Source organism: Purpureocillium lilacinum (genome assembly GCF_023168085.1).
Source record: "Purpureocillium lilacinum CBS 284.36 DNA, scaffold_6, whole genome shotgun sequence".
Lineage (NCBI taxonomy): Eukaryota > Fungi > Ascomycota > Sordariomycetes > Hypocreales > Ophiocordycipitaceae > Purpureocillium > Purpureocillium lilacinum.
In genome coordinates, this window is record NW_027072116.1 from 934,145 (window position 1) to 946,737 (window position 12,593).

A 12,593-nucleotide genomic window follows, 5' to 3' on the forward strand; every position below is an offset into this window, starting at 1 on the left:
TCAGCCTGCAGACAGACGAGCTCATCTACCTAGACAGACAAGGGCCCTGCGTTGCCGCTGCCGCCACTCGGCTGCCGTTCCTGAAAGCAGTCACCGAGCCAAGCTTGCAAGACCAGCGCCGCCCGCTGCATACAACTACTACTACTAGCAGCGAGCCGCGGCGTCTGGCCGTCCTCCCCTTGCACCGCCTTGCACCGCACCGCACCACCAACCCGTCGGGCTGCAACGTCCATCCCGCGCCGAGCGAGTCGTCTGTCGGCTTCGACCTCCCGTCTGCGTGCTGCCGTGCCCCGCAGCCTTCCTTCCGGACTGGGTACCTAGCCGCCAGATCCCCCTTGTCATGCCTTAGGACCTTCGGGTTGCCACCACCACTTCTCGCGACTCATCCTCACTGCGAGCTCAACGAGGGGCAGCCACCGCCTTGACCACCCTCCTCGCGGCCCAGCTCTCGCCCTGCGAAAGCTCTCTCCGCCTCTGGCCCTGTGCCAACTGTCGGCAGACATCGTATCAGTGCTACCGACTCGCAGCCGCCCGGGGCTCTGTGCCGCAACATGTACGTCCCTGTCTCGTACCCGCCGCGTCCCCAGCCACCCCTCCCTCCTCGCTGTACCGAGCCTCCCGCTTACCGTGCATGACTCCCGCCGCGCAGGAAGTTCGGCAAGCAGATCCAGAAGCGCCAGCTTGAGGTCCCCGAATATGCTGCCAGCTTTGTCAACTACAAGGCCCTGAAAAAGGTACGCGACCCTTCTCGCTCTCTCATTGCTTTTTGGCCCGCCCTGGTCCTCGACTGCTTGATATCCCGGCAAGCTAGCCGGGATGGAACTGCACATAAAGCCCCCCGTACCCTGTCCAACGCCTTGGCTGCCGGTCCGCTCGAGGTGCTGTCCTGTACCACAGACTAACCTTCCATTGCGTATGTAGCTCATCAAGAAGCTCTCCGCAACGCCAACCCTAGCCGCCCAGAATGACATCTTGCGCTCTGCCACGCCTGTGGACTCGCAAGCAGCCCTCCAGGCGAACAAGGCCACATTCTTCTTCCAACTGGTAATGACCCCTGCCCCACCCCTGTGCTTCGACACGTACTTATTTCCGTACAGGAACGTGAGCTCGACAAAGTAAATGCCTTCTATCTCCAGAAGGAAGCCGAGGTTGGTCAACATGCCCCAGGAGCTTTCGTAGTCGTCGCTGACCACCTGCAATCAAACAGCTCAAAATTCGTCTCAAGACGTTGCTCGACAAAAAGAAAGTGCTGCAGACGCGCCAAGGAATCTCGAGACGCTCGTCCAAGTTCACAACTTTGGAGGAGGGCTTTCAACAGTTTGCCACGGACCTCAACAAGCTCCAGCAGTTTGTCGAGATCAATGGCACCGCCTTCTCCAAGATCCTGAAGAAATGGGACAAGACGTCCAAGTCCAAGACAAAAGAGCTCTACCTCTCGCGGGCCGTCGAGGTTCAACCCTTCTTCAACGCCACCGTTATAAGTGAGCTCTCCGATCAGGCCACGACCAGTCTTCAAGAGCTTGGCGCCTGGTCGGATGGAATCCAAGTCAACTTCCAGACGTCCGGCCACGTTGTCACGAGCCAGCACTTCCTGGGTACCGATGAGGGCGATGCAGACACTCTGCTCCTTGATACCGTCATCACCGGCAATTTGGAGTCGCTGCGGGACCTGCTGGCTAAGATGCAGTCTGCTAGCGACGTGAGCGACGGCGACAACTCGTTGACGGACCGTGTCACTCGGACATTCTTGACGGCCATCCATGACGCTCCGCAGACAGCTCTACAGGTGCTGCTCGACACCGGCCTGGTAGATCTTCACTCCTACGACGACATTAATGAGCGCAACTGCCTCCACCAGGCAGCAATCTACGGCAAGCAGTATGTCCTGGAATGGGGTCTCAAGGCTGGGGTCGCTGTCGACCGCACCGATGTGTATGGGAGAGTCCCGTTGCACTATGCCAGCTTGCATGGGCGCCTGACGATGCTGGAAGTGCTTTTGAATGGTAAGTGACCGCTCTGGCGTGCATCGTTTTGCGAAGAGAGCTGACAAGATGCAGCAAACCCTTCGACGATTGACCTCATTGACCATGACAACTTCACACCCCTGATCCATTCCATAATCCACGGCCACCTCAACTGCATTGAGCATCTCCTCGCCAAGTCTGCACGCATCGACCCCATCTCAGATACGGATCATGTTCCCCTCAATCTTGCCTGCGAGCACGGCTCCGAGCCAGTCGTCGAGATGCTCCTGAAGCACGGGGCCAAGATATTGCCAGATGCCGAGGGCCTCTACCCCCAGCACCTGGTCGCGCGGGCAGGGAAATCGTCGCAGCTGCTGCTGCTCTTGAAGCAGTACGGCGCGGATCTCGACCAGATCGACAAGCTGTACGGCTGGACGCCGCTGGTACACGCGGCCAGCGAAGGCAACGTCGACTGCCTTCAAGCCCTGCTCAAGGTTGGCGTCGATGTAAACATTGTCGACGAAAAGGAGCTGCCAGCCATGTATTACGCCGCTTGGGAGGGCCATCTGGCCTGCATGAAGCTGCTTACACCCTTCAACACCCGCATCAAGGCCAGCCCCCTGGTAGCCCAACCGTCTCTTGGGCCAATGGACAGCAGTAGCGCGCCGCTACCCATGTCGTTGGATCCGGATGCGATTCCGGTTCTCGAGCTGCCTCCCCCCATCATCCCGCTGCGCCGCTACGGCCACAACTTCTTGGACACCAAGACTGTCGTGCAAATCAACTTTGACGAGGGCAAGGAGCAGCCGTTGATATTCTTCCAAGACGGCAAGTATCCCGCTGCGCGCCTGACCATCTCCTCCAAAGTCTCGGACCTCATCCCCAAGAACATTATCCTACCTTTCCAAGAAGATACCCGAACCGTTTCCTTTCAAGTCGACAACCTCGACACCTTTTCTCTGGATTTTGACGTCTTTCCGACCTACGGCGCCAAGGTCATTGCCAAGACGGTGGTGCTTCCCACGGCGTTTAAGACGCAGCAGGGCAGCTCGAGTTGTTGCCTTCCGCTGTTCGACCCCCGGCTGCGGGCCATCGGCCAGATCAGCTTCAGCACGCAGGTCATCAAGCCGTTCCGGGGCCAGCCGCTCGAGATTACGGACTTTGAGACGTACTGGAAAGCCACGAGCCAGTTCAACCAGCCGACCAACGCCGTCGTCACGGGGTCTAGTCTGTCCGGCGACTACGTTAGGCTGTTTGTGCAATACACGAGCGACGGCGTGCCGGTCGTGTGGCCGCAGTGGACCATTGCTTGCGGCGGCCTGCAAATACCGGTCTGCAGGCTGTCGTTGGAGCAGTTCTCTGCGATCACGGCCAAGAGCACGAGCCGCGCAGAGCTGGCGAACCTTCCTTCAAAAACGGTCGAGAACATTGCCGAGATTTATCACACATTGGCCACGGCCGGTGTCACGCTTAAGGAGGCCCTGTCCATCCTGCCCCGCGGAGTCCACGTCAACCTCCAGGTGCTGTACCCGTCTGCAGAAGAGGAGCGGATGCTGGCGCTCGGCCCAGCCCTCGACGTCAACGTGTTTGTCGACGCCATTCTGACGGCAGTCTTTGACCATGCGCGGGCTCAGAGGGCACAGTTCCAGTCTCCCGACGTGGCGCGGTCCATGGTCTTTTCCAGCTACAACGCCCGACTGTGCACGGCGCTCAACTGGAAGCAGCCCAACTTCCCAGTGTTCCTCTGCAACGACCTGGGCAGGGAAGAGAACCTCAACGGCACAAGCAAGCTATCGAACAGCGGACGCAGGAGCACGTCGATTAAGGAATCGGTCCGGATCGCGCAGAGCAACAACTTTATGGGCCTGATGTGCTATTCTCGGCTCTTGGTATGTTTTCTCCCGCCACGCTACAGCAATCCGTGCGCCTTACTGACATTTAACAGGAGATGGTGCCCGCGCTGGTCGATGCAATCAAGTCTCACGGGCTGGCGCTGGTCATGGACAAGTCCAACGACTCGCCCGACACGAGCCCGCTGACGGAACCGTTCCCCCGCCCACCTAAAGGAGTGGATGGCGTTTTGAAGAATCATGGTATTTTGCGCTTCAACGACTCGATAGACATGTAGACGTGGGGAGAAGGACGGATCACAGTACGGAATAATGAAATCGCAGCGACCTGATGGCAGAATTAAATCATGTGTTGCGGAATGTCGTATCATTCGTTGGCAGACATAGTCGGACTGCCATGTAATTACGTAGAACCAAATCCCTTTAACGCCTTGCGAGACTCGCAAGGTTGTATCAGGCGCCCTTGAACCGGTACTTGAGGGCCGACAGCTCCTTTTCCGGGTCCACGCTGCCCATGACAACCTTGGAGATTAAGACCACGGCATACACGAGGGCAGGCAAGTTACCCATACCAATGACGCCAAACTCACCCGCCCCGCGCCCGGCCACGAGGCCCAGCAGCGCAACCATGGCGACGAGCACCACGTTCAAGTACGGCAGGTACATGTCCAACGGTGAGCGACCGCCGCCGCCGCGACCATCGTCGAGCACGCCCGCGCCTCTGCTTGCGCGGGCCCCCCCACGACCGGAGGAGGAGCGCAGCAGTGCGCCCGCGTCCCTCGCCGCGGCGCGCACGTCGTCGCTGCGCGTCCAGGCGTCTAGGGGTGCGATGCCAGTGACGGTCGGGGGCAGGCGGTGGAGGAGGTACGCGGTTGCGAGGAGGGACGTGAGGGCGAGGAGGCAGACGAGGTTGGCGCTGGTGCTGCTGCCGCTGGGAGCAGATTCCGGTGCGCCGCGGCGGTGGGAGGCGAACATGTGTATCAGGTAGGGCAGCGTCGAAAGCAGGGGCAGGGCGAGCAGGCCGAGGCGAAACGTCTCGTTGCGGGAGGTGTTTTCGGCGACGAGGTTGGCGATGAGGGACTCTTGCTCTGCGCCACGCCCCCCCCATATGTCAGTCAGTCAGTCGGTCAACCGCGCGCCAGGAGCTCGAGCTTGGTAGGCTGGTAGGAAGAAGGAGTCCGGGAAAGGGGAAAGCTGCTTGGGTGCTTGGGGTGCTTGCCTTGCTCGTCCATGGCGTCGGGCTCGCCGCCGTCTGAGTCCGAGTCGTTCGGGTAGCGGAAGGTGCGACGCAGGCGGGCCGTCGCGCCGCCGCCGCGCGGGTTGGACATGGTGGCTGTAACTTTTCCTTCGACAATATGGGTGCTCGAGGCTCGGGGCGGCAATGTCGATAGGGGGGGGGAGGAGGGCGCGAGGAGGGAGCGTCGAAAGGTGTTGAAGAGAGGTAGGTGGTGTATGTTGACGCGCGCGGCAGCTGTGATGGTGGTTGTAAGTGTGTGAGTGAGGCGGCTGTCAGTTGAAGAAGGGTCGGGGAGGTAACATTAGGTGCCTGCTATGACGCCACATGCCAGAAAGCTCCAGCGCACCTACGGGTGTAGATAGAGAGCCAGACCCCTGTGCTGCTGGCTGCCCTGGGCCACTTTATCACTGGACCCGACCTAGCGCCGCGCGCCGGTGCCACTACCGAATCGAAACTCAACCTCCACTAACGAACGACCTGCCCACTCTGCACGCCGAGCAGCCTCAAAAACTCTCGCCCAGACCGACCAACGCCGACGAGCGGACAACGACAACGACGACCACGGGCTGAACGACCGATCCTGCCCCGACCCCGTCCTTCCTCGCGCGCGCACACACGCACATCACAATACGTAGCAGCCCACGATGCTGTCGCGAATAGTCCCGCGCCGCGTGCCGGCGTCAACGGCGTCGCTGCGCCAGTGCTCCAGACCCAGTGCGGCATCATCGTCGTCAACATCACGGACGTCGTGGTCCTCCCGCGGGCCGGCGCAGAGGCGGTGGAACACGCCCGCCCCGAAGCCCGGCGAGGGGCCGCTCATGTCCCGCCGCGCCGACCGCGAGCTGCCAGGTGCGTTTCATCTCCTTGCCTCTCCTCCTCTGCTACCCTCTCTCCCGCCCTCCTCCCGCCGAGCATTGCGTCGTCAAGGACGTGCAGCGCCTACCTGTGGTGGCAGCATCACCATGAAAACACCTCCCGCTGACCTGATTGGAGAAAAGACATCAAGCAGACCCGCTTCCGGTGGTCGCGCTCCCTCCCGCTCTTCCTCGCCGTCGTCGCCGTCTCGGGCCTCGCCATCTTCAACTACCAAAAGACGTCGTCGCCCATCGTCTCGTCGACGCTGTACGCCCTGCGCACCTCGCCCCGCGCCCGCGCCCTCCTCGGCGACGACATCTACTTCAAGCAGCCCATCCCCTGGATCCGCGGCGAGATGAACCAGCTCCAGGGCCGCATCGACATCTACTTCTCCGTCCGCGGCTCCCGCGGCGCCGGCGTCATGCGCTTCGCAAGCTACAGGCCCTCGAGCCGCTCCCTCTTCGAGACCACGGAGTGGAGCCTCAAGATGGACGACGGCGGCGACTGGGTCGACTTGCTCGAGGATGGGGATCCGTTTAGGAGCCTGCTCAATGATGATGCACCGCCGGTGGTGCGGCCGGTGGTGGAGGAGCCGGCGGATCTCAATGCTACGAGGGGCTTTAGGCAGCAGGGTGCGCTGAACAAGTAGATGTGCGGCCGTGAGGAGGCGTCTACGGCAACAGACGGAGGGGTAACTGGCACGGCGTTGGGGTGTGCGGATGGATGGCACAAATGGTCATGTAATTTGCTGTACAGTGGTGGGAGGTAAACCGCCCGTGTATCTATATCATACAAAGCCCGCTTTCCTTCGGAACTACCTTGGTCAAACATTTCCCCCTCTGTGTGTGTGTGGCGACACTGCCGACAAACGAACCCCCTCACAGCTCCAGCGCCTGCGACTGCCGCCGCTCCTTCATGTCCAGGTGCGTCTTGCGCGCCATCTCCAGTCTCTCCTCGGCGTCCGGGTGTCTCTCCTTGAGCGTCTCCATGGCCTTTTCGCGGTGCGGCAGCGCGGGCGCCTTGCGCTTCTTGGAGTCCTGCAGCTTGACGACGCGGCCCTTGGGGCCCGGCACCGGCCCGCTGACGAGCACGACGCCCAGCTCATTGTCCACCTTGAGCACCTTGAGGTTCTGCACCGTCACCCACTCGTTGCCCATGCGCCCCGGCATCTTCTTGCCCGGCAGCACGCGGCTACCGCTGCCCTGCGACGGGCCCGTCGTGCCGATGGTGCGGTGGTTCTTGGAGTTTCCGTGCGACGCCTCCTGGCCCGCGAAGCCGTGGCGCTTCATGCCGCCCGCGAAGCCCATGCCGCGCGACCGCGCCCGCACGTCCACGTACTGCCCCAGCTGGAACCAGTCCGGAAGCAGCTGCGCGCCCACGGGCAGCAGGCCCTCCTCGCCGCGGACCTTGAACTCGGCGAGGTCGCCCTTGGGCGCGATGCCCTTGGCCTCGAAGTACCCGAGCTGCGGGCTCGTCACGTTGCGGCCCGGGCGGGATCCCGCGCCCACCTGCACGGCCCAGTAGCCGTGCTGCTCGCGCGTCTTGTTGGCCACCACCTGCACCTGGTCGAGCTGCAGCACAGTGCACGGCACGCGCGCCTTGCCCACGAACATGCTCGTCATGCCCTTCTTGGTCGCCAGCACGCCCGCCCGCAGCGGCGTCGTGTTCTCGCGCCGCTTGAGCGCCGCCGCGGGGCCCGTCGTCAGCGCGGGGAGCCCTGCGCTGGGCTGGTTGAAGCGGCGGGGCTTGGACCGCGCGGGCGCCGTCGACCAGCCATTGTGCACGCCGCGGCCGGCGATGGATGTCGTCGAGGTCGAGGTGGATGTGATGGTCGTGGGAGTGAGCTGCGGGAGGAGGAGTCGCCGCGGCGCGCCTTGTGGGATGGCTGCGGATGGCCGCGGGAGGGCCACCCGTATGGGAAGACGGGGTGGCATGGCCGGCCGTGTGTCGATCGGTATGCGGGTGTATGGAGAGGTTGAGGTGTGTGAAGCGGCAAGGGGAGCGGAAGCTCTCGCCGTCTCGAAATTTTGGGACCAGTGCTGAGGCTCAATTGAGATCGGGTATTCCGCGGGCCGGATTTGTGGGGCGGCAATGTCTCCCGGGTAGGCTGCTCTGACTTGGTGAGCAACGAATACAGCACTTATTGCAACTTGCCACCTTGATGACCTTGCCAAATTTCTAGGCTTCGATTTCTTGCACAATATTGACCTTGTGCCGTAATCTAGAGTAAAACGACCTGTCCCGCCATGTGGTATCTATTCGTTAGGCTTACAATGTGTCCCACCCCGTGAATCTCACATCCCGTGCCCCCTCCCGCCAATGTCGCTCCCCATCTTATTGATGCTCGTCCCCTTGAGCTTGTGGTCGCCCGGCTGCGGCGCCGCCTCGTACAGGATATTCGTCGGCGCGCGCCCGAGACGCGTCCACTCGCCCTTGAAGCCTACGTAGCTCACGCGCGACACGTCCTCGTCGCCGTCGCCAAAGTTGTCCACGAAGAAGAGCCCCAGCCGCTGCACCTTGCCGAAGAGGGCGCGCTTCACGGGGATCTCCTGCACGTCCGACGTCTGCGAGAGCTCCAGCTTCTGCACGGGCTCGAGCTCCTCGGCGGACGAGAAGTCTAGGTCTGCGCGGTTGATGTACAGGTGCAGCGTGCGAGGCGCCGAGGCGGACGGCGAGGTGCGGAGGAGGATGGAGTGAAGTTTGATCTGCTCGGTGAAGCTATTTCGTTACATGTCAGCGCGCTTCCATCATTTTTACTTGCATGAGGCGAGAAATTCGTCGAAGAGATGCGAATAGTGAGGTGAAACGTCAGTTGACGAAGAGAGACTCACGGCACCGTCATGAGGAGCTGCTCGTCCGCATCGCTCTCCAGCTCCGGCTCGGCGCTCAGCCTCTCAGCCCACGTCTTCTTGACGACCGCCTTGCCTGCGTCCCTGCGCGACTCGTTGAGCGTCGTAATCTCGTCAAAGTTGATTTGCTCGTACAGCGACGACTGCAGCGCCGGCGTGATGTCGTCCGAGTGGTCGTGCTCGTGGTGGTCGTGGCCGCCGTGCCCGGCGTGCTCGTCGTGGCAGTGGTGTGACATGCTTCCGGTGGCTTCGAGCTATTCGTTGACGAGCTTGAAGATTTCCACGTATGTGCAAGGTCGTGCGTGTGGTTGAAAACGCGATGTGAAAGAGAGATGAACGAATAGGTGAGTTGGTGGTGGGGATGAGCTGCCCCGCTTACGTCGTTGACGTGCCTGGCGCAGATCCACGACTTACACCTCGCCTCAACAACGCGGGGCGGCCTCTCGCGGATTGTACGGCCAGGATTTATCACGGATTTATGAGAATTGATTGAGAGTGAAAGTGGGATTCGCGTGGTCTATTTAAGATTCTTCGCAGCGGCACAAAGTACAGCCTGCGTTGACAAGCTTCCTCTATCTGAAACCACTCTTGCGCTTTCCCTTCTTCTTCTTCCTGTCTCCTCCAAAGGTTCCTGCCACGGGCTGGCTCATCGTCACCGCCGGCCCCATCTGCGTCTGCGATGATTCCGGCACTGCTTGCTGACTCGACATGGCCTGCACGGGGGGCGGCCGCATCGGTAGACTGGCCTCCTGGCTGAATCCGTCGCTCATCGGGAAGCCCTGTCTCATGAAGGCTGGCCGCTTGTACTTTTCCGCCTGAGCCTTGCGCTTCGCCTCGATCCTATGCAGCCGCTGCCTAGCGTCTCTGAACTGTTCGTCGGCTGCGACTGCAACACTCGATACGTAGTCTCGGGTATCGATGCCCCGCTCCGACGGCCAGTACGACAAAACCTTCGACTGTTTCGTGGGGACCGGCAAGGAAGGTTCTTGAAATGTGGCCAAGAGCATCAAACGCTGGATGGCAGCGTCGTGGGCCGACGGGGTCGGCGGCGACGAGGGTGGCAGCCCGGGTGAAGACGAGGCAACCCGTGGGCTTCGGTGGGGTGGCGTAGATGGCAACATTGTCGACTCTTCAAGTATTGTCTCTTCCGGACCGGGGTTCGCCACGCCCAGCAGAGGTACATGCTGAACCATGACTCCATAGCTCGACAAAAACACATCCCGCGTAATTTCGTTCACCCACACCCTTCGGATCTGCTGAAGTTCTTCCGGTAGTGCATTTCCCGGGTCAAGCCACAGCGTAGAATACTGCTGTTGCAGGTAGGCCAAGCCGAGCAAAGAGTCAAATGGCTCCATCTCAGAGTGCCTTCGTAGCTGGGTAACGACGACGCTGTCGCTGTTCGCGTCGAATAATTGCTCGATATCGCCCTCCATACCGTCTTCGGGTGACCCGTATGGTACAGGCTGCTCGAGCGAAGAAGCTACTTCGGCCCTGGACATGTTTAGCAACTGCCTGTCAAGAGGTCGAGCACGACTTACCATGTAGTCAACGGCAAGCCAAATTCCAGCCCGTGCTCAATGAAGCTCTGCAGAGCGTCAAACAGGCCAACCGGCAGTCCGAATGAACCCTGCGCAGCACTCGCGTCGAGTTGTCTCTGGATGGCCTGTGCAATCCGCTCCATCTTTAGGCGAATCGGCCGCCGTTCGGGTGGACGTCGGCTCTCGCTGACATCCTGCGGCTTCTCTTCCACCTCGGCATCTCCCTGCTTAAGAAGAGCTGCCATGTCGGCCTGGCTCATAGCGTCGGGCACGACAAACGTGTCCGTAACATGCTGTAGGAAGTACCTTCGACGCATTTTCCAGCGACGCCGCTGCTCGCTCTTCGTCCAATCTACCCGCGTGGTCGGCAGCGTTACCTCAACTGTGGGGTCGCAAACAGACGAGTACATGGAGTACCGCACACCGAGGTCGTCTCCGAGGGCCATGACTTGATAAAAGTGTGTACCGCTATCGAGGTATCTCGAGCCTGGCCCATCAGCAGGGTGCTTCGGAAAGACATCGAGTCTCGCAGGATGCACTCGAAGGAGCTGAATGCTTGTGCGCGGTGCAAGACCATCACTGCCTGGCAGGTGTGAGATATCGCGATGCCACTGCGGCAGGCCTGTGGTAGGTGAGACGGTGAACCAGTAGACACACAACTGCTCTGTCCCTGGAGAGTGTGTAAAAACAAGCGCTGATTGACTCTCGTCCGCGCAGGGTGCAACACTCATTCTCATGTCTTCGTGCCCGATGCCGGGATGTGAGCAAGCGAGGAGGATCTTCGGTTTGCACATGTCCTCTGCCTGCCTATTCAAACAATCGAGGCCAACCCATATGACTTGTCGGGTAGTTAACACAAAGACGTGATCCTCGTTGCCGGGGCTGGGTTGGATATCCAGGATACGATCCGGCCGCCTCTGAGCTGACGACGTCAGGTCCAGCTTTCGAAAGACTGTAGTGGCCTCGAGATCAAACAGCTCCACTTGGTCCGGATTCCACAGTAGGACGTAGCGTGAAGGAGCTGTGACCGAACCCACGGCTCCGGCGCCTTTCGCTGGAGTTCGATACGCGGTACCGACAGGCGATCCGCCAACGCCGAGCATGCCATGGGTCATCGCTGGATAGGAGGGATATCTTGGTATCGCATCCATGATGCCTTGGAAGATATGCCCGCGCTTGAAGGGAACCAGGTGGAGGGTCCTCCTGACTGCATCTGAGGCGCCCATGATATTCCAAACACTCCAGTAGCCGCATTCATCAATGACACCCAGTTGAGGCGGACAGCCGAGCGAAGAGGGGTTTAGAAACATGTCGGAATGCGCATTGCCACCCGTTTCACTCGCCCGTAACGTAAGCAGAGGATTCGGGTTGATAAAGGACGGCCCCTGCTCTCCCGGCGCCTCTACCGATTCGGGCTGCGGGACAGGCAAGAGGTTGTATTCGGGCTGTAATAGCGTGGTCCCGGTGGATTTCTGCACCATAAGCCATCGGTCATAGCCGTGGCGAGAGACGTGAGTCGCAAACTTGACTTGCGTGATCGGCACCGAGTCGCTCGTCCAGATGGCTTCTTCCTCCTGGTGTACAGGATCAATGACAGATAGGTTCAAGAGCACATCCTTGTGATCTCCCCACTGCCAATACGATTCATCGAGGCGGACAAGCCGCAGCTGTTGCCCGGAGTGCCCGGTCGCGGCGGCGAGCACAGGAGCCCCTCTCACGTCCCATTGGTTTGTCAGGTCGGCGACGAGGCCGACAGCCAGCAGCGCTTTGCGATTTGTTTCGTCTTCGGCTTGCTGGAAGCGTTCCATGTCCTCCTTGAGGAGCTCCTGGACGGAAGAGTCACCGATGCAGGCCTCTGGGTGAGAGTTGAGGAGCCATCTCTTCTGCACCTGCCGTTCCTCCCACGTATGAGACAGAGCGGCAATGGCCGTCACTGACTTTGAAGGGGGATACAGTTGAGCCGACGATCCCACTATCCGAAAGTGTAGCGCTGCAAGAAAGAGTCAGATGGGCAACCAAAGCACGGAGCCGGGCAACTTACAGCTTGACAGCGCCCTCGTCGTATGCAGCTCGCCCGGCTCATTTTCAGGATCCTCGGAAGGTATGTAAGTCAAAAGTCCCGCGTGACCGTAGTTGAGGTCCGCGAAGCGGCGATGCTCAGCCATTAGGGCCAAGCAAGGATTTCCAATGTGCTAGGGACTTGGTGATGGTCTTCTGCTTCATCTCGGACCAGCGTGCCGCAATGATGCGATGGTGACGGTAGCGTGTCGCTCGGATGTGTCGCTCAGAAGATCATACTG

At 60.5% G+C, this 12,593-nt stretch overlaps 7 protein-coding genes across 7 annotated transcripts; 2 read left to right on the forward strand and 5 right to left on the reverse strand.

Moving 5' to 3' along the window:
- Positions 1-551: 551 nt before the first annotated feature.
- On the forward strand, positions 552-4,092 carry PLICBS_008198 (phosphate system positive regulatory protein pho81; the record flags this gene model as incomplete). Its single annotated transcript, XM_018324306.2, has 7 exons — positions 552-568; positions 650-734; positions 922-1,044; positions 1,098-1,148; positions 1,208-2,003; positions 2,058-3,853; positions 3,910-4,092. 7 exons carry the CDS (start codon positions 552-554, stop codon positions 4,090-4,092), a joined length of 3,051 nt encoding a protein of 1,016 aa, XP_018177485.2.
- Positions 4,093-4,267: 175 nt separating this feature from the next.
- Positions 4,268-5,142, reverse strand: PLICBS_008199 (uncharacterized protein; the record flags this gene model as incomplete). Its single annotated transcript, XM_065601341.1, has 2 exons — positions 4,268-4,902; positions 4,947-5,142. 2 exons carry the CDS (start codon positions 5,140-5,142, stop codon positions 4,268-4,270), a joined length of 831 nt encoding a protein of 276 aa, XP_065457413.1.
- A 553-nt stretch (positions 5,143-5,695) lies between these two features.
- Positions 5,696-6,555, forward strand: PLICBS_008200 (uncharacterized protein; the record flags this gene model as incomplete). The annotated part of the gene is made up of 2 exons (XM_065601342.1): positions 5,696-5,900; positions 6,050-6,555. 2 exons carry the CDS (start codon positions 5,696-5,698, stop codon positions 6,553-6,555), a joined length of 711 nt encoding a protein of 236 aa, XP_065457414.1.
- Positions 6,556-6,784: 229 nt separating this feature from the next.
- Positions 6,785-7,840, reverse strand: PLICBS_008201 (mitochondrial 54S ribosomal protein uL3m; the record flags this gene model as incomplete). The annotated part of the gene is made up of 1 exon (XM_018324304.2): positions 6,785-7,840. One exon carries the CDS (start codon positions 7,838-7,840, stop codon positions 6,785-6,787), a length of 1,056 nt encoding a protein of 351 aa, XP_018177483.2.
- Positions 7,841-8,200: 360 nt separating this feature from the next.
- Positions 8,201-8,991, reverse strand: PLICBS_008202 (uncharacterized protein; the record flags this gene model as incomplete). The annotated part of the gene is made up of 2 exons (XM_065601343.1): positions 8,201-8,624; positions 8,738-8,991. The coding sequence occupies 2 exons, from the start codon at positions 8,989-8,991 to the stop codon at positions 8,201-8,203; spliced, it is 678 nt and encodes a 225-aa protein (XP_065457415.1).
- A 336-nt stretch (positions 8,992-9,327) lies between these two features.
- Positions 9,328-10,739, reverse strand: PLICBS_008203 (uncharacterized protein; the record flags this gene model as incomplete). Its single annotated transcript, XM_065601344.1, has 2 exons — positions 9,328-10,246; positions 10,294-10,739. The coding sequence occupies 2 exons, from the start codon at positions 10,737-10,739 to the stop codon at positions 9,328-9,330; spliced, it is 1,365 nt and encodes a 454-aa protein (XP_065457416.1).
- A 287-nt stretch (positions 10,740-11,026) lies between these two features.
- Positions 11,027-12,458, reverse strand: PLICBS_008204 (uncharacterized protein; the record flags this gene model as incomplete). The annotated part of the gene is made up of 3 exons (XM_065601345.1): positions 11,027-11,032; positions 11,124-12,283; positions 12,335-12,458. 3 exons carry the CDS (start codon positions 12,456-12,458, stop codon positions 11,027-11,029), a joined length of 1,290 nt encoding a protein of 429 aa, XP_065457417.1.
- Positions 12,459-12,593: the final 135 nt, after the last annotated feature.